The following is a 27014-nucleotide window of genomic DNA, read 5'->3' as shown; positions in this document are numbered from 1 at the left end:
TATTGGAAACTGACACTACAGCCAAAATGCTTTTATGTGTGGCAGAGATTTTGACAACGTGGAATCATCAAAGGAGACAGGGGTAAGTGGAAAACAAATGACAGGTTCATCAGAGGGGCAAAGATGAATAAAAATTAGATATATTTGTTTAGTCAAGCCATTTGTGAATAGTTTTTTCTTAGGTAAAGGAGCAGATCTGGAGGGTTCACAGGCAGAGTGTTGTGGTGAACTGAGATATTTGAGCAGTTTTGCATTCAGGTCTCATTCACTCGACACTGGATAGGTGTCCAACAAACCAGACTTTACTGGTTGCACAATTGCACTATTTGTCCATATACTACACAGCTATAGAAGGGATCTATTTATAATTGCACTATCTGTTGTCACCCAAACAAGGATGGGTTCTGTTTTGAGTCTGGTCCCTCTCAAGGTTTCTTACTCATGTCGTCTCAGGGATTTTTCCTTACCACCATCGTCTCTGGCTTGCTCATTACGGATAAATTCACACATTTACAGTTTATTTTGATTGAATTTAATTTGAATATATTTATTTCTTTAAACCTGCTTTGTCCATTGTTAAAAGCACTATACAAATAAAATTGAATTGAACTGAATAAAGGGCAAGAACCGGAAACAGGCTAAAAGGTCGAGTGATGTACAGAAAGCTCCAGATGAAGAACCAGCAGAGCAGAGTGGTACAGCATCACTCCAGCAGGTCTACTTTTGACAGCATAACTACAAGAGAAAGCCAGTAGGTAACACAGGCATGACGGCACCCGGCGCCATAAAGCGCACGACCACTCCACCATCAACATCAATAAACCTGAGTAATCATGGGTTTTTAATCTTTGTGTCAGAAAAAATACATATTTTGCACATTCAAATATTAGACATATTGTGTAAATGAAATTGTAAAAATCCCAACTAAGTCCACTTCAATTCCAGGTTGTAACACTACAAAATGTGGATACTTATTAAAAAGCACTGAATTATGACTAAGACACAATCCACATAAAACAAGTCTAATCTGAATCTAATATAGAAATAAACATTGCTATCAGAGGGTCTTGTGGATTATCAATATGAATATTGAAGTCTCCAGTGATTATTATTTTTTTTGTTTGTTTGATTGAAATGAAGATCTTATCAGTCGGTCCACTGAGCAAATGTACTGCCCTCTGGTGGCGTTGTTGGTAAATGCATTATAGAATAGGATCCTGTCTCTTTATTTATCTGCTGCACCATCCATGTTAAAGCACCATGTTCTGATATTTATTACAGAAAAAAAAGCCATTATAATTATGCATTGCAACTGCATCAATACCACAGATCTCAAAATATATATGGAAAAAGCACTGTGAGATGCACGATTATGGGTTTGTGGCTAGCATCATCTGCAGTGCTCCTTTCAGCTGCTGGCTCCTACAGAAAGAGTTCATTTGAAGATGTAAACTGTACCTGCCAGTGCTGGCTGAAATTTATCACTGCCATCGTTGGTGTGCAAATTTTGTGATGTTGGCGTTCCACTGTTATCAGTGATTGTCATCTAATTAAACTGTGGCTCATCACCAGAGATGCTTTTTATGCTGAGATAAGTTTGAGGAGTCTACTCAGATATTCCCAAGATCAGTAAAGATGATCACTTGAGGCAGTGGACTTAATTAGGAAGGATTTGTTGTAACACTTCCCACTGCAACTTTCTTACCAGAAAAAAGGGGGCTTTTAGAGAGTATCATTCTAATAGCATATTAATTCTGTTGAGGACATCTTATAAATCTATTAGCACCAGGCTAGTGGAATATTCACAACAACAATTTTATCCTCACAAGGTAACTGTAGAATGTTTATAAAACCAACTATTTGATCACAAATTTGATATCTTAAATAAAATCATGGTGATAAATTCTTGTGTCTAAAATTAAACAGTGCAGTCCATTCTAGGGAAGTAGGCATGCAATAATAAACTCTTTCCCAGACACAATGCAAATCCCAATGCTTGGAAATGAATGGTCTTTCACAGTGCCCTTACACATCTCAGGTGTTTTTTTTTTTTCACAATGTTTCAAGGTATCATTATGATAATCCCTAATATGCGAGTTTACTTGTTGTTCACACCTTCTCTGTGAATGAAAATTAAGTGCTTTATGAACTTAAAAAAATATAAGCATGCATAGTCTTGAATAATGCCCCAAATGTATTTGGCACAACTGATACTGAAAAATTAATGGAGGACCAAGCAATAGCCACAGCTTAATGCAATAAGGTCTTAAAAAATAACATCTAGACAAGGTGGTCATTTGAAGTGCAATGCTATTTTTTTTTAGAGAACTGTAGTTCCTTGTACATAAATTTTCTTTGTATGTGAAAAAAGGAATCAGTTTGAGAATTTATATGCGCGGCAATGAAAATCTCTATACACCTGGACTAAACATGCTGGTTTTGAATAAAACTAGTGGTCTCAACAACATGTATACGTTGGGGCTGCGTTTACTGAAGATACAGGGAGGATGAATTTTCATTGGAATCCATCGTAAGAAACTGTACAGGAAACCGTATGCTCATATAAAATATAAAAATTGTACATAGTGACCACATGAATATTGTTTTTTTTCTTCTTTTTTTGTGTGTGTCTCAGTTATTTTGGATTTATTTTGTACAAGATTCCTTAAGAATTTTTTTTTTCAGGGCTTTTTGGAGATATACTCTTTACACAATGATGGTATGCATCTGCAAATTAATTTTACAGGCTTTCCATGCTTATTTAATTTTTTAACAAAAATCGTACATACTGCAGCTTTAATAGATCAATAACATTAAATTTTTCCCAGAAGCTGTGATTAATTGAACTGTTATTATGGGCATAACTATTCTCTATACAGCCAAATGCATACTCAATTATGTTCCTTTTGTGTTTCTAGTGTTAGTTCAGAGAGAGAGAATATTGAGGTACATTACAGTACTAAAAGGCCCATTGATCTGAATGCACAGGCAGACACGTTCCATTCCAAATGTTTATGCATTTACATCTGAACCTTGCTACTTATTCAAACACATACATACCCATTCCTCTATGTGAAAAAAAAAAAAAAAAAAGCCGATTATGGACCCGGCAAGTACAGCTGCAGAAGCAGTAGGATATCAGCAGTGGCTGGAGGTTAAATCTATTTTCATGCCCTGTTCTTATTTCACACTTTAATAGCATTTTAATGTGACTGTCAGTCCATAGCATAGTTCATGCCAGGCAGATGTAGTCTTTTATAAGGTGTGTAGAAAGAGAGGTGTGGAGCCACATCCAAGGCCAGTGCCTCATTCAATGAGTAGGAAACACCTCATTTCCCAGTTCAAATGCCCATCTGCCCCTGAAAAGTGAAGCATAAGTGGGGGTAAAGCTCCAGTACAAAGCATTTGTTTGTTCATAGTCAGAGCTACACCTCAAAGAAAAAAGCACATTTTGACTTTTTTGTGCATAACATATTCCAAAGGGTTTCATTAGTTCATCGATTTACAGTCAGGTCCATAAATATTGGGACAGTGACACAGTTTTGGTAATTTTGCCTCTGTACACCACCACAGTGGATTTGAAATGAAGCAGTCAAGATGTGACTGAAGCGTAGACTTTCAGCTTTAATTCAAGGGGTTTAACAAAAATATTGCATTAACCGTTTAGGAATTACAGCCATTTTTTACAGAGTTCCTCCATTTTCACAGGCTCAAAAGTAATGGGACAATTGACTGATAAGCAGTTTAATGGCCAGCTGTGGCCTGTTTCCTCCTTATATCATGATAAATTAAGGAGATAAAAGGTCTGGAGCTGATTCCAAGTGTTGAATTTGCATTTGGTAGCTGTTCATGGGAACTCTCAATATGCCGTCCAAAGAGGTGTTGATGCAAGTGAAGGAGGCCATCATTAGGCTGAAAAACCAAAACAGACCTATCAGAGAGACAGCAGAAACTTTAGGAGGGCCAAATCAACAATTTGGTACATTCTTAAAAAGAAGGAATGCACTGGCGAGCTCAGCAACACCAAAAGGCCTGGGAGACCACAGAAAACAACTAAAGTGGATGATTGCAGAATTCATTTCTTATTGAAGAACAACCCCTTCACAACATCTAGCCAAGTCAGGAACACTCTGGAGGAGGTAGGCCTATCATTGTCAAAGTCTACAATCAAGAGCCACCTTCGTAAATACAGACGGTTTACCTCAAGATGCAAACTGCTGGTAACACTCAAGAACACAAAGGCCAGATTAGACTTTGCTAAAAAACCTCTAAAAAAAGCCTGACCAGTTCTGATGCAAGATTAACTTGTACCAGAATGATGGGAAGAGAAAAGTATGGAGAAGGAAAGGAAGGGCTCATGATCCAAAGCATACCACATCATCCGTCAAACATGTGGAGGCAGTGTTATGGCATGGGCATGTTTGGCTGCCAATGGAACTGGGTCACTGGGGTTTATTGATAATGTGACTGTTGATAGAAGTAGCAGGATGAATTCTGAAGTGTACAGAGCTATACTTTCTGCTCAGATTCAGTCAAATGCTGCAAAACTGATAGGACAGCGCTTCACAGTACAGATGGATAACAACCCAAAACATACTGTGAAAGCAGCCCAAGAGCTTGGAAATTAAATGTTCTTAAATGGCCGAGTCAGTCACCTGACCTCAACCCAACTGAGCTGCTTTTCACTTACTGACGGCAAATCTGAAGGCAGAAAGACCCACAAACAAGCAGCAACTGAAGATGGCTGCAGTAAAGACCTGGCAAATCATCTCAAGGGAGGAAACTCAGCATTTGGTGATGTCCATGGGGTCCAGACTTCAGGTAGTCATTGACTGCAAAGGATTTACCTCCAAGTAATAAAAATAATCCTAATATTTATGATTATATTAGTTTGTCCCATTACTTTTGAGCCTGTGAAAATGGAGGAACTCTGTAAAAAATGGCTGTAATTCCTAAACGGTTAATGCAATATTTTTGTTAAACCCCTTGAATTAAAGCTGAAAGTCTACGCTTCAGTCACATCTTGACTGCTTCATTTCAAATCCACTGTGGTGGTGTACAGAGGCAAAATTACCAAAACTGTGTCACTGTCCCAATATTTATGGACCTGACTGTATTTGTCATGATTATCAACACATTTTGTGTTTTATTGCACTCTCCCCTATTTTCCCTTATAAAACCTAACATCACTTTTTTTTAGTCAAGAGCTCCAGAGCACTTTATCTCAGGAACAGGAAGTGTGCGCTTTTGTATGTAGAGGTCTCATTCAGTGATTTCACATTAGGTCTGGGTGTTATTGCAGCAGTTATGAAACCCTGACAAAAGGGGCTGAATTCCTCCCTGTCTTTCCTTGTAATTGCTTTTTAACTGTCTCTCTTCTGTGTCCATGGCAACACAAAAATGCCACACATGAAATGTACACAGAGGAAACTCTCATTATTGCATCACTGAATGCACCTGTGAAAAAAAAGAAAGAGAGAGAGAGAGAGAACAACAATTGAAGAGTCTCATTGGAGGATGAGTCTAAATCACCCTAAATCACATTCTCTGCTCCGTAGACAAAAAAGGAAACAAGACATCATTCTAGTTTTGTAGACACAAGCTAGAAACAGGAAGTTCCTCCTCAACTGAGATATCAGTTCACTAAAATATATGTGTCCCTATAGTTGTCTGATTATTCTTTTTTAGGAAAATTATGTCTTTCTGTGTTAGCATCACACTCTGTGGACTTTCTTTCAGCTAATAAAGCCTTGGACACTCTGTGATGGAATAATAGAAGTTTGCACTAAAAAATTGTTGTAATTTTAAAGATCTATTTAAAAAAATACAGCAGTAGTAAATGTAGTGTTTTTGTGTTTTATTTGCTTTGTAAGTTCTACAGTTGACTGCATGCTGTAGTCTGTGTTGCCCTTATATATGGAAATGTGGAAATGTCTACTTAGAGTCTGTATGCGTTAGGATTCGTGTACAGAAAAGTAGGTTTAGTAGACAGTATAAAAGCAAGTGTGTGTGTGTGTGTGTGTGTGAAGTAATAGGTTATAATTACTGACTTTAATCCATAGAGCAGAAATTAGTCCTTGAGGATTTGATGTCTGCTCAAGTGTTGTCATTTTAAATGAATTTCTACAAAAAAGTCCAAATGACTGATAGCTATTATAGGCACAGGCACTTGTTTTGCTCTCCATGGCACACTTATTCCAAGAGCGAGCAGAGTAATTAACATTATACTCTGTGCTACAGGGCAACACAACACAACTGAGCTGGCCACTATACTACAAGTGACAATTTTCCTCATATTCTTCTCCAAAATGTACAGTATAGTCACCGTCCACTTTAGTATGAACACCTGTACATCTGCAGATTCATGCAGTTATCTAATCAGCTAATTATATGGCAACAGCGCAATGCAAAAAATCATGCAGATACAAGTCAATAGCTTCAGGTAATTTTCACATCAAACATCAACATGAAGAAAAAATGTGATCTCTGTGACTTTGATGAGGCAAACTGTTGTGAGTTAAAGTCTCAAGATATCAACACTTTATGAAATACTCAAACCAACTGCCAACCAACAACCACGCCAAAGTTAAAATCACAGAGATCACATTTTCCCCCATTCTGATGTTTGATTTGAGCTTTTTTGGAAGCTCTTGACCTGTATCTACATGATTTTATGCATTGTGCTGCTGCCACATGATTGGCTGATTGGATAACTGCATAAAAGAGTAGGTGTACAGGTGTTCCTATTAAAATGACCGGTGAGTGTAGATACTGTGTATATTTCCAGTTTTAGATAAATAGATAGATTTTAGCTATCTATTGATCTACCTACCTACCTACACTATATGGCCAAAAGTATGTGGACACCAGACCATCACACCTATATGTTGGCCTTCCCCAAACTTTTGCCACAAAGCTGTAATCACACAGTTGTTTAGAATGTCTTTGTATGCTTTAGCTTAATGATTTCCTTTCACTGGAACTATGGGGCCTAGCCATAACCTGTTTCATCATGACAATGCCCCTGATCAAAAAGCAAGGTCCATAAAGACATAGTTTGCCAAGGTTGGTGTGGAAGAACTCACCTCAGCTCCACTGAACACCTCTGGTATGAATTGGAACAGCAACTGCTTACCACGCCTTCTCACTCAACATCAGTGCCCAACCTCACTAATGCTCTTGTGGCTGAATGGGCACATATGCCCTTAGCCACATTCCAAAATCTAGTGAAAATCCTTCACAGAAGATTGCAGACTGTTTTAACAGCAATGGGGAACCAACTCCATAATAATGGCCATTGTTTTGGAATGGGATGTTTGCGACAGTAGGAATGGTTGTTGTATATGTTGCAGTAGGAGCCTGTTTTATGGGATACGCTGAGGATTGACAAAACCAATGTCGGTGAGTGTAGTGTTTGAGTTCAATTAAAACAGCCAGTTTATCTTCATTACTGTCTGTCTTTATTGAGCAGAAGTGGCAAAACATGGTGGTAGCATGGTCAGTTCTAGACTACTGTGCTTTTAAGAGTTTAGAATTAGACAGTTGAGATTTTCACTGGAGAACTGTGTCTGAATCAAGGGGATAGCAGCACGATGGATGGATTAAAACTCCCATTGCCTTTCTTCATGGATGCCGACAACCTTTCCAAGTCCTGGAAACCCTAGAGGGACCAGTTTAAACTCTACTTGGAGCTCACTATGTCAGACGCAGAGAAAAAGACTAAAGTTAAATTGTTTCAATACCTCTTCGGTGAGAGCGGCCGGGAACTGCTTAAATCTCTGATGAGAGATATAGCTGCAGAGGCAAGAACGGTAATGAACATTATTGCATCTGTGGATGAGCACTGTAACACCAGTACAAACAAGACTGTAGAACACTATTGATATTCCACAAACAGCCAGGGACCTGATCAGTAGATCAATAATTATGTCACAGTTAAGAATCTCACTAAAACATGCAACTTCACTGAAATGAGAGACTCACTCATAAAGGACAGGATTGTATGTCTAATTAACAATGCAGGACTGAGAGAGAAGCTGCTCTGCGAGAAGGACCTGACATTGGAGATGTGCATACAGATATGCAGGGCAGCGGAGCTGTCACGGTAGAACAGTGAAGCCATTGCAGGATCGGCAGTGGAAGAGGTGCATGCAGTGAGACAAGTAGCGCATCAAGGTTGATACCAACCCAGTAACATAAACGCATGCAAATTCTGTGGGAAAGTGCATGAAATAAATAAAAAGAAATGCCCAGTTTTTGATAAGAAATGTAAAAAGTGTGGAAAATAAAATAAAAAGAGAAAATCATCAGAAAATGCAGCCAAATGTAGATCTCTGTCAAAACAAAGGAACAATAAATTTATGCACAAGGTAACTGAACAGGACAGTGATGAGTACAAGGACATTCTCACTGTCAGTAGCAGTGGACTCAGAGATTGTAAACAAAATTAAGTCTGATAAAGAAAAGAAAACACAGTTGTTTGCAGGAATGCTCTTGGGAAAGGATTTGGTGAAATTTCAGATTGACTGTGGAGCAAGCTGTTATGTAATTCCTATTGACCTGCTGAGCCCGGACACAAATCTAGAAGATACAAAGGCTGTGCTAGTAATGTACAACCAAAGCAAAGTGAGACCTCTAGGAAAATGCAAACTGAAAATAAGAAATTCAAGAAACCAGAAACTGTACAGGCTGAAGTTCCAAGTGGTGGATAACAACTGTACTGTCCCACTGCTAGGTAAGAGAGCAAGTGAACCTGTAAACCTAATCAAAGTGCATTATGAGACAATTTCCAATAGACAGCATAGTCACCACTGAAAAACCTTCAACCAGCCAGTAGTCACTGCAACAAATAAAGACAGAATATGCTTATGCATTCACTGGTGATGGCTGCCTGGAGGGAGAATACAGAATTGAGATTGACAACTCAGTCACGGTGTGTGATGTTAAAAGTGGGTTTTGGCATGTGAAGCTGGATGAAGAGTCCAGCTATCTCACCACATTGTCTTCCCCATTTGGAAGGTACAGATGGCTTCGGATGCCAACGGGCATAAGTCCGGCCCCTGAGATCTTTCAGAAGAAGCTGACACTTGCATTAGAGGATCTGCCAGGAATATACGTCATAAATGATGATGTGCTTATTACAGGACAAGGGGAGACTCTAGATGCAGCTGAGAGAGATCATGATGAAAAGTTAAAAGCGTTTCTAACACAATGTAGAGAGAAAGGCATCAAACTGAATGCTGACAAACAAAACTGTGACAAAGAAAAGTCTCCTAAATCGGACACCTCCTGGATTAAAAATAGACCAACAAAAAGTTCGAGCTATAATACACCTGCCTAAATCAATGGATGGGGTTCAGGGGTTCAGAGAGTGTTAGGGATGGTAAATTACCTCACAACGTTTTGTGCACATCTTTCAGACCAGTGCGAGTTTCTGAGACATCTGAGTCACAAAGACAGTGGATAGTGGTGGACGGTTCAGCAGGAAGAGGCTTTCTGCAAAATAAAAGAAACCATAGCAAATGCCCCAGTGCTGACATATTACAATCCAGATGAAGAACTCACCATCCAATGTGATGCCTCTGATGCTTGGTCTCAGTGCTGCACTCATGCAGAGACGTAGGCCAGAAGTGTTTGCAAGTAGAGCAGTATCATGCACAGAACGTGGCTATGCACAAATAGAGAAAGAGTTCTCTACTTTTCAATATGGAAGAGTTTCACCATTATACATATGGATAGAAAGTAACAGTGCAAAATGATCACAAATCAATAGAAAACATCCTGCATAAGCCACTGCTGAATGCTCCTAAAAGACTTCAAAGAATGATACTGCAAATTCAAAAATATGACCAATTTCAGAGGACAGACTCTGTATGATCCATTCTGCAACAAAAGAGGATGAACACTGACACTGATCAAAACCATTCAACAGGTATGGCCAAAGAACAGAACATTACTCCCTGTTTCAAGAGGAGCTGAGTTACCAGGATGGAATTGTCTTCAGAGGTGAACGAGCTGTTATCCCTTCTAAAGTCAGTAGGGAGATAACTCAGCATATATATTCCTCTCACTTAGGTGTGGAAGGATGCCTTAGGAGGGCCAGCGAGCTTGTCTACTGACAGGGAATAAACGAACAGATCAAGGCATATGTGCAAAAATATGACACCTGCCACTCAGTGGACTGTAACCAGCAGAAAGAGACACTGTACCCACATGAAATGCCAAACAGACCATGGGCCAAGTTAGGCACTGATTTGTTTACCTTTGACAAAAAGGACTGCCTAATCACAGTAGATTATTATTCCAACTTTTGGGAAATAGACTATTTGCCTGAATCTTGTCCCAAGAATCCTACACAAGACTTCATCACCTGGCTACCCTCAGAGCAATGGCAAGGCAGAATCAGCTGTCAAAACTGCCAAGAGATGTTCAAAGCACAAGCATGAAAACAGGACCCATATTTAGCACTTCTGGACCACAGAAACACACAACCATACAGACTATCAACCAGTCCAGCCCAGAGACTGCTTGGCCATCACACTAAGCTGTTATTACCCACAAAAACCAGCCTCCTGCAACCAAAAGTTCAAAAGTCCTTGACAGAATTGAAAGACAACCAACATCATCAACAAACCTACTCTTAACAGAGGAGCTAAGGACTTGGACACACTAAAACAAGGAGACTCATAATAATAAGAATAATAACAGATGAATAATAATAATAATAATAATAATAATAATAATAATAATAAACAACTTTTTGTTTTTTATAAGAGAATATTTAAATATACTAAAAGACTGCTTTTCTCTTAGATCAGATGATAGTGAGTTCCACAGTTTTGAAGCATAAGAAGAAAAGGCCCTACCACCCATAGTACGCAAATGAGTCTGAGGAACAATTAAAAGACCAGAATTGGAGGAGCAAAAATCATGTATGGGTTAAAAGCTCAGCCAAGTACTGAGGAGCCAAACCATGCAAAGCTTTGTATGTAAGCATAAGTATTTTAAAATCTACATGAAACCTGACAGGGAGCCAGTGCATGGATTCCAAAATAGGAGCGATGTGCTCACTTGTCCTGGACCTAGTCAGGAAAAGTGTTGAGAAACGACAGAGCATTCTAGGATTTTCAAAATGAAAGAAAGGTTAGATATAGGAGAAAGTTATTAAAGTTGTCCAAATCAAAGCTATTCTTTTTGGGTACTGGAGTTACAGCAGCAATTTTAAATGCTGCTGGCACAACACTAGTGCACAGGGAGTCATTTATTATACTCAAGACTACAGGACACAAGGAGGCAAAACTTGATTTAAATAATCTAGTTGGAATAGCATTACCAATGCAAGTGGTAGCCTTCATACATGATACCTCATTACCTACAGTAACATGGTCAAATGGAGAGAAATTTGAAAGAGGGGTGCCAGAAAAACAGGAGAGAATGAGGAGACAGAATGAGTAGTAAGAATGGACTTAAGAACATTGTCAATCTTGGTACTAAAAAAGTCAAGAAATTTGTTACAAAGCTCAGTTGAAACAGGCAAGTTGTTGGAGCAGTTACACTTCTATTTAGCAGTTACACTTCTACTTCTATAATCTATTTAGAGTATGAAAAAGTTGTCTGGGATTGTTTTGATTGTCAACAATGATCTGGGAAAAATAGAGAACTTGCAGATAAGATTTCTGCTTTATAATCATGCAGGTGGTCTTTCCAAGCCTGGTAAAATATGTTCAATCCAGAAAGATGCCACTTGTGCTCCAATTTATGACAAGTTGCCTTCAATGACCGCAGATTGTCATTATACCAAGGGGCAGAACACAAAGAACAAATGGTCCGTGTTTTGAAAGGAGCAAAGGAATCCAAGCCAGATATAAGAACATTATTTAACAAAGAAGTTTTGTCCTCAAGGGGATCTGATGGAGAAAAACAACAACAAGCAAGAAAGGTGGTGAAATCTGGCAGATCAATGTATTCCACATTTTACAGTGTGATTTGAGGAGATATTTGTGTGTGGTAATTCCATATTAAAAAAGATAGCTAGATGGTCAGAAAGACCTAAATCATCAGAGGAAAACTCACACATGAAAGAACCATTTGCAATAACATGGTCTAATGTGTGACATCTGTTCAGTGTAGAACAGACAACATAATGAATTACTGAGTCTTTTGAGTCAGTGTGGATGTTAAAGTCCCCCGAGATAAGAATTCTTTTAAACTTGAGGCACAGCATAGACAGCAAATCAGCAAACTCAGACAAGAAGGCTTCATTAGTCTTAGGGGGTCTATAGACTGTAGCGACGATGGTAGTGAGGGGGCAGAGACACTCAGAACAAGGCACTCAGAAGAAGTAAACTGTGGTACTGACACTGGGCTTATGTTGTGTTGTAGGTTATGAATCACCATAATACCCCCGCCTCTGCCAGAGAGTCACGGGAGATCTAACAACCCACAGCCCGTGGGAGTAATTTGTCCATCACTCTGTTTGTGCCATGTTTCTGTTAAGCACACAGGGTCCAGTTTTTTCTGTGATAATGTCTGGCAAAAGCAGAGCCTTGTTATTCACAGAGCATCCATTAAATAACGCCACATTAACCGGAGTCAGGGACACAGGGGATAATGGGGAAAACTCTAAGCGAGGAAGAGCTGACAAGTTGTTAAAGTTAACTCCAGTACAAAACAGTCTTTCAGCTTTACGCCAAAATATTGGAACAGAGATGGCAGTAGAAGATGAGTGAATAAAACTGTGCCTTAAAAAGTGACGTATGTAGCACTTTGGTCACAATGTACCAGTATTACAGCAAAGCTCATAAGTGTCATTTGCCAGATATTTAGGTTCAGTAGCTGGCGTATGGTGTAAAGCCATGCTGAGGGAATCCACGTTCACAGTAACCTCACAGTAGAGTAAAGCCTGAGCAGAGCAACAGCAACACATAAGGTAGACTCCACCAGAGAAAGCTCACAGATAAAAACAACAGTCTGAAGTTTAAAAAGTGATCCCACTTTGCAACAAGGCAATTACTAAAACAGTGATCAGGCTATAAGAGCTTAAAACTTCAAAGCTCCAAAACCCCACGCTACCTTTCAAAGTAACTAGATAATCATTTAACAAACAAAGAAAATGGTGAGAGGAGCGGCAGCCAAACGCACCAGCATTCCCAATCAACTACAACTGGAAAAATGTATAATTCAACCATTTGAACCTCATACGATCTGGAGAAAGGGCATGGTGTTTCAGCCCATTGACTTGAGATCATATAGAGTAGGACACCTCAGAAGAGATCATGGTATGAACCCTACAGATACTAACGAATGGAGACTGTTGATTCTGATGGTACTGAACACATTACTGGCAGACAGCCACCACTCACCACACATATGGAGAAATGGATGCAAAGTGCTACACAGACAGACACTCCTTCACCTGTTATCCAAAATCTGGATGCCTAATAAAGAAACCTCAACACTTGAAGGACTATGTCTCATGAAAGAAAGAGTGTTTACACTCAGTGTGCATATGTGAAATGTTTGTGATTGAAATGTGAAAATTACTACACAAATATTATACTGAAATGTTATATTGTTATTGTTTGTTCCTGAAATGTGAACATTTTAGGTAATCAGGGACACTAGTTGAGAATTAAGAGATTCTTCTGAATATTGGTTCTGTATGAAAAAGAGAAAGGATGTGACAGTTGGAACAATTGTTGTATATGCCTTTGCAGTAGTCACCTGTTTTATGGGACAAATGGAGGATTGACAAAACTAATGTGAGTGAGTGTTTTAATTGATCTCAAACACTACAGTCACTTTATCTTCATTGCTATCTGTCTTTATTGAGCAGAAGTGGGAAGAAAAAACAATGTTCAACAAGGTCGTGTGGGTATGATGGTCAGGTGTCCACATACTTTTGGGCATATAGTATATGTATCTATATACAGTCAGGTTCATAAATATTTGGACATTGACATGGTTATTGTTATTTTAGCTGTATACCACAGTATAATTGAGTTGAAATTAGATAAAATTGCATATATTAAAAGTACAGAGTTTCAAGTAAAATTTAAGTGTATTTACATCAAAATCCAGTGAATCGTGTACAAATTACAGCACTTTATATGCCAGTGTCCCCCCTTGGTTGCAAATCCTTTCCAGTGAAAGACTGCCTGAAGTCAAGAACCCATAGACATCACCAGAAGCTGGGTTTCTTCCCCAGTGATGCACTGCCAGGCCTTTACTTCATTTTCTGCTTGTTTTTTGGGTGCTTTCCTTCAGCAACACTCTAAGTCCAGATGAGTTGAGTTCACTTTAAAAAATTGAGGAAGCTGGTTGCCCTAAAAAATTAAGTAATGTTTACTTGATAAGCTTGAGTTTCACTTGAGTGAACATAACTTAAAAATTTCAGCCATTCTAACAATTATTTTAAGTTGATTAGACTAAATGCTCTTAAGTTATTTATCTTGTTCTGTCAAATTACTTCACTAAACTTTTTAATTGCATTAAATTATATACAAAAGCAAACGAAGAAACAAGTTTAAGACAAGTTTGCCTTCAAGTTAAGTTTCTAATAAGAGTGTATCTACTTAAACAGGTAGAGCTAATAACTTTGACTCTATATCAAATGCTTGAAAGTGGCAAAATATTTGAGCAATTCTACTGAGAACATCTAAGTTTTTTTTAACATTATCACTTAAGCACCTGAACATACTGTACTGAACATAATGTATACATACTTAAGTCTATACAAATATAACATCAGAACATTGTTGTTTTTTTATTTACACCTCAGTTCAGAATATTGGCATTAGGCAAAAAAAAAATAATTTACACATTCAGATGTCTTGTAGTAGAGGTCCTTTTAAACTGCATCTGAAAAGAATTAATTTTGGGTGCCAAGTTGACCTTAAGAAATATCTGCTGGAAAAAATGCAAAGTGTTTTTCAAACACTTTGGATATTCTAAGTGCAGGGCATAAATTAGTCCAAAAAGAAGACAGAAGGCTTGAGGCAGGTTGTCCGGTTCCATCACTGAATTCCCTTCCAAGATGATGCACACTCGGGAAGGGTTTAGCTGTGGACTTTCTGGGTCAAAACAGAGGATTCCCACTGGAATTTGTTGATATGAGTCCTTGTCAGTGACATCCTAACAAAGAAAGAAACAGATTGACAAGATGATCTTATCATGCCAGTAATTTAATGCTGTTTTGTCAGCTAAATGTACATCCAACTATAAAATCAAAATCACCATACAACAAATATCCACTGAAATGTATTAAAAAGACAATACCAGTCTAAATGTGACTTCATCATCTGAAGATTTTACCAGTCGTGCACAAAACATGAAAAATGTTCTCCTTAGGTGCCAAGCCACATTTAAGGCAGTTTTCAAAATTTTGGTCAAAGTTTTTCCTTTCATTTACTTACAGAGTTTGTTCACCCAAAAATGAAAATTGTCTTCCTTTACTCACCCTCGTAGTTCTAAACCTGTAAGACTCAGAACACAAATGAAGTTATTGTTAATGAAATCTGAGACTTCTGTCCCTCCAGTCACAGCCTATGCAAATACAACTTTCAAGGTCCAAAAAGGTAGCAAAGACATCATTGAAGTAATCCATGTGACTCCAGTGGTTAACCTCATTTTTATGAAGCAACGCAAATGCTTTGTGTCCACGAAAAAAATAAATAATAATAATTAAAATACTCACAAATTATACATCTGACATGCATTTACAAGAGCACCACAATGCATGGTTAAACCAGTGGAGTCACCTGAATTACTTAAATGATGTCTTTACCTTTCTGGATGTTAAAAGTGCTAGTTGCTTAGGGTGGAGGGACAGAAATCTTTCAGGTATCAGGTATCAAAATATCTTTATTTGTGTTCTGAATATGAATGAAAGTCTTATGGTTGTAGAACAACATGAGGGTGAGTAACTGATGACATGATTTTCATTTCTGGGTGAATTAACTGCAGGAAAAGAAAAAAAAAATGTAATTTGAGCCCATTTTACTTTTTCATAGACAAATATTTTCAGTCTGTCATATTAACCAGTGATACAGATATTCAAAAATGTTAAAAATACTGAAAATAAAAGTCTGGGAAATATTCATTCTGATTCTGAAAATTTGTAGCAAACAGTCTTCATTAATAGATTAAAATGTTACTTTGCACCTGCAAACAGATTAACTTACGGAGCAGGTCTTAAAGAAGATGGAAGGGTCATCCCCCAAAATGACGGGCAGTCCATGAAGGCAAAGGGACCTAACATCTGTTGGCTCAGTGGTCTGGAAGATATTGCAGATATTGCACAACACAGTTTGGTTGGGATACTCAGATTTTTTAAATTACTGAACTTAACAAATTTTTCAGATTTTGGAAAGTAAAGAACAGGACAAGAGGAGATGACAAACAGGAAAGGAGTGAGAAGAGGAAAGGGAGAGAATGGAGAAGGAAGAGAGATGAAACAAGAAAAGTGGGAGAGAGGACAGGAGAGTAAAAAAGGTGATTAGAGGAAGAGATTTAAGAATGGAGAAGACAAGAATAAGGAGGGAAAAAAAACAGTACAAAGAAGAGATGAAACGAGAAGAATGGCAACAGGGAAGGGGTAGACTGATGTAGACAAGTAAACCCACCTTTGTCTGACGTAAAAGCTCAGCCAAAAGCTGGCCGGCAAGGCCTTTCTTCTTCCTGAAGATGTAATGGTCAAGAGCATCAAAGAAGCTCTCTCTGAGATTTTTCCCCACCAACTTTAACTCGTGATAAACCTGAAATATAAAACATAGCAAACCATATTGGCCCATGGTAAACACTACATGATTTGTCACAGTGCTGACCACCCCCAAATGTTCATAAATACCCATTAACATATACACCTATTTGTGTAGTCAAATACTCAAGTTAAAAAAAACAAACAAACAAAAAAAACAATTAAAATAGTACCTGGCTTTCTGTAAACAGAGTTGGTCATCGAAGAATCATCTGACTGATGTCAGGCTTGTCGTTGACAACTTCTTTTCTGCGAAGAGCAAATGTTATGTCCATGTGTTTCTTAACAAGGGATCCATTTGGCTTTGTCTTCTTTAATTCATTAACGAGGACCTGACGAACTCCTTTCAGGTTGTGGTCATCCATTCCCTCTGGATTTTCAGGTAAGAAATTTATTTCCCCTTTCCTTGGCTTCTTGATGTCTTTGTTGGGAGGGTTGCCAATTGTAGTGTGCCTTCCACGTTTACCAGCATTGACAGTGACTTCAAGTCGACCCAGCTGGCGCATTTTGTTCCTATAATTTTCCATTTTGAATTTGGAACTATTTTTCCATCCTTCCCAACCAGAGGATGAGCCTGGCTCTTTAAGACATGGGTGTGTTTGTATTAACACTTTTGCAACAGCATCAAATTCTTCCTTTGCTGGATATGCTTTATATCCATACATGGTCTCAGCCAATTTCTCAAGAATATGTTTCATCTCTTTCGTGACTTTCAGATTTGTTGCATCCTTCAGATTACAGAGTACAGCAGGTTACCTTGACGAAGTCTATACTCGACATGAACTGAAAATTTTGGAATGCAAAATGCATCTGGCCACTGAGAACTTCTATCCAGAGAGGAGACGGACAGGATCTCAGTGTCTGCCTGGCTGCTTGTTTCACTAAAACATTCAGATTGTGCAGTGACTGGTGAAAGCTCATTTATAGGGATAATTTTGATGGTTGGCTTCTCTGGAAGCTCTGAGAGATCCATAAGATTGCACAGTTCATTGTTAAATTCTGGATCTTGGTACTGTAAAGTGAAGCTGTAGTTTGTTTGGAGAGTACCTTTGAGCCACCCAATCAAATCTTCAAGTCTGTCAGGTCGTTCCATCATAGTCATTTTTCTTATATCTCCCTCAGAGACAATAACTCTCATGGTTAATTTCTGTTGGACAGCCATCTGGGGAAAAAGAAAAAGACATTTTTAGATTATAACATATCGTCTCAGTGTTACCATAAGTTCTCCTTGCACCTTGTATGCTGATAATGGGAAGACATCATTCAACTCTCGAATCCTAACCACACATTGAGCTGACATCACTGCAGAGAAGTTGGTACGATCTTAAGTGCTCACAGTACCATGCTGTCATTTTGTGGCAGACAAACAAAATTTCTGTGTTAGCAGCAACAATCTTCTCAATCTGGGCAAATTCAGAGAGACCTGAGCATGAGCCAGTAGAGAGAATCATGCCTGGATGATACTTGATTCCATCTAAACAGACAGACAATGCATCAAGAACTGAGCCAGACTGTGTAATGTTTTGAGTGATTACACTCTGAAGATTCATGGGGAAAGAGGCAAGCAGAACTGGTGTGACCTTTGAGATCTCAGCTGAGGGTCTGAAAAATGAGCTACAATCAAGATGGTAACTGATTGCTTTCTGGTGTTTGGTACCAAGTGTCACTGCAACATTTTTGAAATTCTGAGCATTGCGAATTGCCTTTTTAAAGAACTTATGCTTCGTCCAAACTTCACACAGGGGCCCAAATTTCCTTATTAGCTGAGGGTAGTGTTCCACATAGTGATGTTTCGGCTTTAAACAAAAATCAGGAAAGGTTGTCTGCAGCAACTGTCTGTTCTCTCTTATCTTGCATTCCAGGAAATGCAGTGTCTCTTCAGTATGCCTTGGTGCCACAGCTAGGTCAACAATGTCTTTGAGAAGCATGAGAATTGTCGTGTGTCACTGTGCCAAGTGTTGTCACCCTCTGGGACATACCTACCAATGAGAACTGGAAGGAGCCATATGAAACACCAATTCTCATGGGCATTTCCACCAATAGTCCCTTTGATGGAAAATCCCTTTCCAATCACCTGCGGTCTGTCTGTTTTATCAGTAAATGTGTAATTAAAGTACTTGATAGCATGATTTAACACATCTAGGGTGAAATAAGCCTTGCCTATCAGGTCTGTAAGACACAGGGACAGCTCAATTGGAACAATACCTTCAAAGACATCATGCATGATGTCAGGAGGGTACCCAGTGACCACATGAAAGTGATCAAGATTTTCAGTTAATGGACAGGCTCCTTTCACACCACAAGTTTGACTCAATTTTGGGTCCTTTCTTACTTCCTGCACCTGCCTATCATGGGAGTCTTTGTCTCTGGGTTCAAAGAAACCAGAACATACCTCTTGCTGCTGAGCATCACTACTGCTTGTCAAACAGAATCTGCAGAACCTCTCAACAGAGAAGCTCTCCAGGAATCCTGCAAGAGAGTGGGCACCTAGATTATCAGCTGCAACAAATAATGCTGTACCTCTCACAGTTTTACCAAGTTTCTCCAGGTAAACACCATTTTGCTCCAATAACTTTAGGTCATAGAAAAGAGGTTGCAGAACTTTTGCATACCCACACTTTTTAACTGTTGATATATTGCATAGTAAAGCAAGCTGGATTGAGTTGAGGGTTGACCTATATTTTGCAGGTATGTTTGCAATGACCCAAAACACAGCACACATTTTGTGTTTTAGCTTTGATGTTCCTAGAGGATTGGCAATTTCAAAGTCATCGATGTAAAGGCCCAGAGCAATTGTGAATTCATCTCTTTTAAGAAGAGAGTTCTCATTAAAGTACTGCCCATCTACATATGATCTGTATTCCTGCAGCACAATAAACAGAGCTATGTCAGAAAAGGTTAACACATCAGTTTTGCTGAGCAATTTCTGTAGCATGGGAAGAATGGGGACATATGCATGTGGTTTTTGGCCTTAACATATACACAACATATTCAATGGGGCTTACCAATGGAAACTCTCTGCGTACATAGGCTGCTCTCCTTTTAGCAGTTCCTAAGGGTCCATCTTTGGCAAAAACAGTCGTCATGTTTTTGCCAACACAGCACTTGTAACCTCTCTTACAACTGTTTCATCAATGACAGCATATTCACTTAACACAGCCCTGGCTCTGTTGTGCAAAAGTGGCTGTGATAGCTTATGAATTTGACAAAGTTGCTCTATAAGTTCTTGCACAGAACTCTCCGGTATGTCCAGAACACTATGCATCTTTAACAGAAGAGATGCCAAGTTGTGCTCAAGCTGTTTTTCTAAATCAGGAAGATCATTATTACTGGCTTCCTCACTCAGCTCTTCTAACTCTTCCATATCCTCTGCATGTGATATTTGCACTTGTGGAGCATCACTGTCAGGGCTTATGTAATCATGACCAATCATTTCTGATTTGAATCTCTTCCAGTTCTGTTCCCTGTGTACTTTACTTTTGTGCACTTTGAAAGTGGAGTTGACACTGCTTTCAAAGTTACAGTCTTTGTAAGGGCACACGATTTTATGGTGTACTTTTAAATGTGCAGTGTGCAGGTGAATTCAGTAATCAGCCTCAGAACAACACTCAGCAAACCCGCACGACAGACAACTAAACTTAACTGGTACATGTTCACTTGGCTGTTGATCAGATGATTTCTTGTGAAAGTGGGATAAGTGCACTTTTAAGGCATTGAATGATTTAAAAGTACATAGACATTCCGGATGCAAACAAGGAAATGGCTCGTTTCTAGCATAAGTTCCATGTTTCAGTCTATAATGTTTAAATAGCTGTGATCTTTTTTCACAGTTAAAAGGACAATACTTACAATTCCAAAGCATGCCTTCCTGTCACCTGCAACACTATAAAAATAGTTTACCGTTAGAGAGCGTCTACCCTTTTTTGCATTTAATATTTATTCAACTTCAACTCATTTTATTTAAAACAATGGCTGTATCTAAATAAAACATGGTTTCTCACGTTAGTTTAAATTCACTTACCAGATTTATTAAGCTGTGGTCGTCCTGTCGCACTGTCCGCTCCTCTGGAAGCACGTTGTGTCGAACTCGAAGGGGTTGAACTGGACCGTGTCCGCCGCAAGCGAGTGAGAAAACCATCTAACGTTAGTTGACAGGTGAAAATAGCACGACCTGTTTAAAGCATGTTTTCTATGCTCGCAATCAGTCCCTCGATGGGAAAAAAACGAGAACAATAAACAGACGAAAAAAGGGCTGCTGAACTCTCCTCACAGGTGTTCACGTGCGATTGTGTCCGCCGCACGGGAGCGAGAAATCTAGCAAGTTAACGGACGAAATGTCCTAAAACAATGTTTTTTCACTACTCACAAACATCCCTTTGATAAAGAGAAAGAGAATAAACCAAATTAACAAATGATGTCATGACAAACTGCTGAATTCGCCTGTTAGGTGTGCAAGCGGGACCCACGCACGAGTAAAAAAAGTGAAACACTACTTGAAACACTGAAATGTATTTCAGAACTCACAAATATCCGATTAGTGGAAAATAAAAACAAAATCTGAGTAAAACATTTACAATCTAACGGTATACTCACCGAAAACTCTACGAAATCACATGCAACTGCAGCCACACGAAAATGGCATCGCCTAACTTTGCAACGGCTGACCAGTGTGGAGGTGGTGGGGGCGTGGTCAGTACAAAAACTTATTAATTTTAATCCATTAAACTTAAAGTTATAGACACATTTGATTAAGTATGTTGCAATTAAACAATTTAATTGCAGCATACTTAAATTATTTAAGATTTAGTGTATTACTATGTTGCAATTAAATTGTTTAATTACATATAAAATCCGGGCCAGCAATGAAGTGAAATTGGATTCGGGTCAGGTGATTGACTTGGCCATAGCAGAACATTTGCAGAGTTTGGGTTGCTTTCAAAGCATGCTTCTGGTCAGCGTTCATCTGCAGTGTGAAGTTCCTTGCAATGGGTTTTTAAGCATTTGGCTGAATCTGAACAGATAATATAGCGCTATATATTCATCCTGCTGCGTGTTGGCAGTCACATCATCAATAAATCCAAGGGAACCGGTTCCATTGGCAGCCATATATGGCCACACCATATGATGAGGTGGTATGCTTCAGATCATGAGCAGTTCCTTCCCTGTAGCAACCCCAGCTGAATGATGGTCTCTCAGGAACTGATGATTCATGAAAGTTTAAATGGTTGTGAGTCATAAATTCACCTTCCTGAGTTCACCTTTACAAATTCACCATAAAATCTAATCAGAAAACAACAAAAACATTTATATATAATACTCAGCTAATGATAAGCAATAAGTAAAAATATTGACAAGGCACATTCAATTTTTTGAGATCTTACATCCTTTGCTAGTTATCTCCTACCACCTCTAGATAGAGACAGACACTGACATACATCTGATTGCACATGAGCAACAATATGGGTAATAGCATACAGTTCTACTTGCCAAAATAAAAACCTGTTTAAAGTGTTTGCTATGCAATATGTAAAGAAAAAATAAAAGAAGGAACAACAGTTAGAAAAGTGAAACAAAACACACCATCACCACCACCAACAAAAATATCATATTTTATGTGGTCCTTTACACTTCCACCAAATAATGAGTATTATAAAGAATGAACCATTGAAATAAGGCAAGAATGATTTCTATAGCTGAATGGCACTGAATTCGAAATAAACTGTAATATGGTTAACCCACAATATTGAGCTTAGACAACATGAAATATTACGATTAAAGATGAAGATGCAGGACGTTAGGGGAGAACACCTAACTAGTCTCCGATAACAAGACCAGTTTCTGAAATGGGCATTCATCTGCTGATGGTTTGCTAAGACACTCACCCTTCTTGCTCACCCTTTGATCACCAAGACATATTTTCAGTCTCCATACTAATCTGTTCTTATCAATAGTGACTTCCAAGACTCTAGCCAGTCACCATTCATTTCTTGGCAGATCATCATCTTTCACCAGCAATATGTCACCAGCAGATTTCTCCTTGAGACATTCCATCCCTCTCCAGACAGAGCTGCTTCAGATCATGAGCAGTATCCACAATATTGGCAAGATATTCCTCTTGCGACCAACTTGAAAACTGCTCTTCCAGGTACTGAACATTCCGCCACCTTTTTGGTGCATACATATCACCTTTGACAAACTTGCCTGGGGGAGACAGTGATGTAGGGTGCTTCATGGTTAGCATGTGATTAGGGCTGAGTGGCTCTAGGCTGTTTGAATCATTGAAATTGTTAATGGTAAGTGGCCTATTGTTCACAATTGCCATAGCTTCATAAAAGAAAGCCTGTAGGGGAGAGTCAACTAATCTGCCTGGGGAGAGTGAGAGGGTAGTGTTTAGGACAGCTCTTATCATCCTGATCTGTCATTCCCAAACACTGCCAACATGGCTTGAATAAGGTACATTCATGCTGAAGTCACACTTTTTCTCTGCAAGAAATACAATCAGATGTTCTGCATTCACTACTTTCAAATTTTCCTTCTTCTCATTTTTAGCACCAAAAAAAAAATTGCTTGGTCAGATTTTATTTGACACACTTTGCCACGTATGCCAATGTAACAATGCAAACCACTGATAAAGGCATCTGCTGACATGTCAGTGAGCATTTCAATATGAATGTCACAAGAGCAAAAGCATACCTTTTGTGAATGACTTGACCTTTTTTTTATTAAAAAATGGACCATTCCAATCCATACCACAGTAGGTAGATAGTGGTGATGAATCCATTCTCTCTGGTGGGAGAACAGCCATTTTTTGTTCCTCAGTAGGTCTCCTATTCCTTCTACATGTAACACCTTGGCGGACATATGATGCCACAGCCCCGCTAGTTCCTGAAATCCAGAAGCCATTTTACCGCATTTCATTAATGGTGAGGTTTTTGCCTTGGTGTTTGACTTTTTCATGGTAGTGAAAAATGATCATTTTCATGATGGGGTGATTGCTAGGAATGATTGCAGAGTGTTTGAAAGAGTAAGGGTGAGTCACAAAGTCCCACCTTAGGTCCCACAATGTCCCATCTTCCTCCCACCTTAAGCAGACCATCTTTATTGATGAAGGCATCAACAATAGTTTGTTGTGGAGTGGCAGGCAGGCCTTCTTGCTAATTACCTTTAACTCATCTTGATATGTCTGTGCCTGTACGGCTTTAACTATAAGAAATTCTGCACTCTGGACTTCTGATACAGTAGTGAGGCTGTTCGATTTATCTTTGTTGATTCATCTAAGAATGTGTGCAACAGCGTGGGTAGCGACCAAGATGAGAAGTTAGACAGACAATCTACTATATTTAACTTCTCTGTAGTTCGTGTGCTCAGAGTTTGGACCACGTTGACTTATCAGTCCCTCACCAGTAGCTCTGGACTTACATTTGCTGGGATGGTTATCTCTTTCTCCCTTAAAAATGTTAGTCCTGTTGGGTTGTGCTGAGATGTATTTTCTGCACCCTGTTGGCTACAAAGGTATGGAACCAACATGCTTCCTTGTTAATATACCCCAACATTACCATTGAATCAGTCCAAAAAAATTCCTCAACATTACCATATCCAAGTTTTTCCTTGAGTATGTTGCTCACATTTACAGAGATAACTGCATCTGTCAGGTATAAACTGGGAATGGTCCTAAGTTTTGTGGGAGAGACTTTAGATTTTCCCATGATTAAGGCACAATGAACATTTTCAGCCTTTTTTAAAGTCTTGGGTATGATCACTGGCCATATCCACTGGTGCTGTCATCAGAGAAATGGTGTAGCTGGCTATTCTTCTGACGCTAGCAGGTGTGTAGCTCTGTGGTATGTTCAATCATCTTAATTAATGCGGTCTTTTTTCCAGTGATCCCACCTTGCCTGAAGCTCACCTGTAAGTGGGTCATCCCAGCCTGTCCCATTCCTGCATAACTCTTGGAGAATTCTTCTAGGGGCTACAAGCCCTAGAGGGTCATACAAGGCAGCGACAGTAGATAAAAGTAGCAGGCTTTCAACTTGATTTGAAACAGTCAGATTCCACATTCCACTGAGTCCCTAGCACTCTTTCTAAAGGCAGGTCTTCATATACAAGATCAGATTGACATTTACCATGGCAAGTTGTCTGTTGTCAGGTAACACTGGTCACAAGACTTAGGTATCTCATAGTGGTCATCACTGTTTTTCTTTATACATTCTTTCAACTTGCTTAGAAAGAGAAAATCATCTCAGGATACTCTTTTGCCCCCATCATTGGCATCTTTAAGTCAGACTCTAAGATGCAAATAGCATCTGCTGGAATAACTGATGGAAGCTCTTTAACAGCAGTATAGTGACACAGACTACTATCCCTAGGTAAATCAAGGAGTGGTGTTGATTGTCTCACAATGTTCCATCCCAAATCTGTCTGCACAGCAAAGGCTCTGCGTTTCCTCTGACAATTACTTTCCTGGTGCCAGCACCCTTGAACAGTTGTAGCCTATTCAAAGACTGACCTCACTGTCTTTCAATCATGGAATTTCATGTGCAATAGCTGCAAGATAACTCCAATGCTTGGTAGTTTCACGGGTGGGAATGTGAGCATGATTAACTGGTATGCAATCTTTAGTGTTAACAGGGGGAACGTCATTGCTGATGTTAGACCTGTAACATCTTACATGTAATCCAGACACCCTTTCACTCTTCAGAACTTTGCATAGTTGTTAGCTTCAGGCTCACTGGATATGTGACTGCTTGCTGTGTATCACTCAGCCCTTGGTCTTTGAATGTGGTATCACTCTGAATATCAAGTAGAACACAGACAAGTTTTTCAGAACTCAAATTGTTTCTTGACAATACCATACCGGCACAATCATCAAAGTGTTGCTAGACTGTCCTTCGTCAGCCATATTGAGATTTACTGCAGTTGTTAGTGAATTTGTATCACCTTGGTCTGAGCTCATCAGGGATGCAGCCCTTTCCATTGTCATATAGTTATTTTAATGAAGACATGTGCAGTACTCCCCTTTGCCGCTATTACATAGAGTCTGTATCTTTTGCGCTATGGCCAGGCTTAAGACACCCATAGCAGTGTTTCTTCTCCTGAACAAATTTCTGTTGTTTGTCTAGGGACTTGCTGTGAGTTTCAGACAGCTATGAAGCAGAAGCTTGTTGTCTTGACAAAGTATGCAGGGAGATTTTATGACTGGCCTTGTTTCTCACTGTCCATGCCTGTTTGAGTGCTAAAAATTTGTCTTGTTTTTCTTGGTCTCCCTGGGGTTTCTCTTTTCATCAGCAGACTATGGAGAATGTAGGACATAGAAAGAGGTTATTGGGTTACAAGCAACCTCTGCTTCCATTGACGCAAAGGTAGCAAATTCTTTAAAACTAGGAAATTCTTCACTGTTGTTCAAGGCTTGTGTGACTTGGTGATTCTAGTGTGATGCTGCCCAGTCAAGCAGTTTCAGAAATAGCCTTTGGTTCTCCTCATAATTGTTCAATATTTGGAGACCCTGAACATGAGGCATTATATCTTGTCAGGCATTCAGAAAGTCAGAAAAGTCTTTCATTCCTACTGCATTCCTTGACTGGATTTTTGCCCATTTCACGAACCTTTCTCTGGCCATTTCATAATGTTCTCTGGATGATAAATGGTTGGCCATAACAATGATTTATTTGATTCCAAGCATTGTGATAGGCTTCATCATAATTTCTGCAAAAGATACCATCTAAGATCTTACAGGCTGGTCCACCTACGTATATCTTGAGATAATAGAGTTGTCTGCGGAAAAGATACCTCTATGATATCAAAAATATGTCATAAATGAGGTCATAAAGAGGCTTTCCCTGAATAAATTGGATTGGCTCTCCACTGAACACACATGGTTCTGGTGTTGCAAGCCTACCTACTGTATGTTTATACTTTATATCTTGTTTATATCTTGTAAGACCTGAGACAGGGAAGACACGGTCTTCCTCCGCACCTTCACACACAGGGTTCTACACTGTCTTTAAATGTTTTTCTGCTTCTAGTTACTCTAATTCAAGTTTCAGAGCTTCATTCACTCTTTTTTATTGTTTACTTTTGTTTCTTTTCCTCCAGTAATACCATGTATTCAGCTTCCTTTGCTGCTACATCTGCAGGAGCATCTGAATGTTATGCTGCCATGCTTGAGCCCTTGGAGCAATGACTGGTGTGGGCAGTGGAGTGAAGACTAACTCTGGAAACAGTAGACCCATAAATAGACTGAGCATAATCACAATCAAGA

At 39.1% G+C, this 27014-nt stretch overlaps 1 protein-coding gene across 3 annotated transcripts; it reads right to left on the bottom strand.

The window, feature by feature from the left end:
* Nucleotides 1-13844: 13844 nt before the first annotated feature.
* LOC113534621 (uncharacterized) lies at nt 13845-21431 on the bottom strand. Of its 3 annotated transcripts, XR_008301881.1 has the most exons (8): nt 21350-21431; nt 20778-20857; nt 20606-20639; nt 19149-19225; nt 16930-17918; nt 16623-16754; nt 16182-16274; nt 13845-15132 (listed from the first exon to the last, which is right to left on the bottom strand). XR_008301881.1 is itself a non-coding variant. In XM_053234687.1 (5 exons), exons 1-2 carry the CDS (start codon nt 19689-19691, stop codon nt 17487-17489), a joined length of 975 nt encoding a protein of 324 aa, XP_053090662.1. In that variant the 5' UTR covers nt 19692-19872; the 3' UTR covers nt 13845-15132; nt 16182-16274; nt 16623-16754; nt 16930-17486. The 3 variants fall into 3 exon arrangements, 1 of the variants encoding a protein (XP_053090662.1); XR_008301880.1 differs by lacking the exon at nt 19149-19225; XM_053234687.1 differs by lacking the exons at nt 20606-20639; nt 20778-20857; nt 21350-21431 and having other exon boundaries at nt 19149-19872.
* Between the last annotated feature and the right edge of the window lie 5583 nt (nt 21432-27014).

The sequence above is a fragment of the Pangasianodon hypophthalmus genome, chromosome 6 (genome assembly GCF_027358585.1).
Source record: "Pangasianodon hypophthalmus isolate fPanHyp1 chromosome 6, fPanHyp1.pri, whole genome shotgun sequence".
NCBI lineage: Eukaryota > Metazoa > Chordata > Actinopteri > Siluriformes > Pangasiidae > Pangasianodon > Pangasianodon hypophthalmus.
Note: the sequence above shows the minus strand (reverse complement) of the source record. Positions and strands in the feature narration are given on the sequence as shown.

What these genes read in the sequence shown, in the direction of transcription:
- LOC113534621 (XM_053234687.1), bottom strand. Translation starts at nt 19,691, where the DNA reads ATGCTACAGAAATTGCTCAGCAAAACTGATGTGTTAACCTTTTCTGAC. An exon ending in GTGATGCTCAGCAGCAAGAG is followed by an intron (nt 17,919 to 19,148) that starts GTATGTTCTGGT and finishes CTTTTTCCCCAG; the next exon opens with ATGGCTGTCCAACAGAAATT.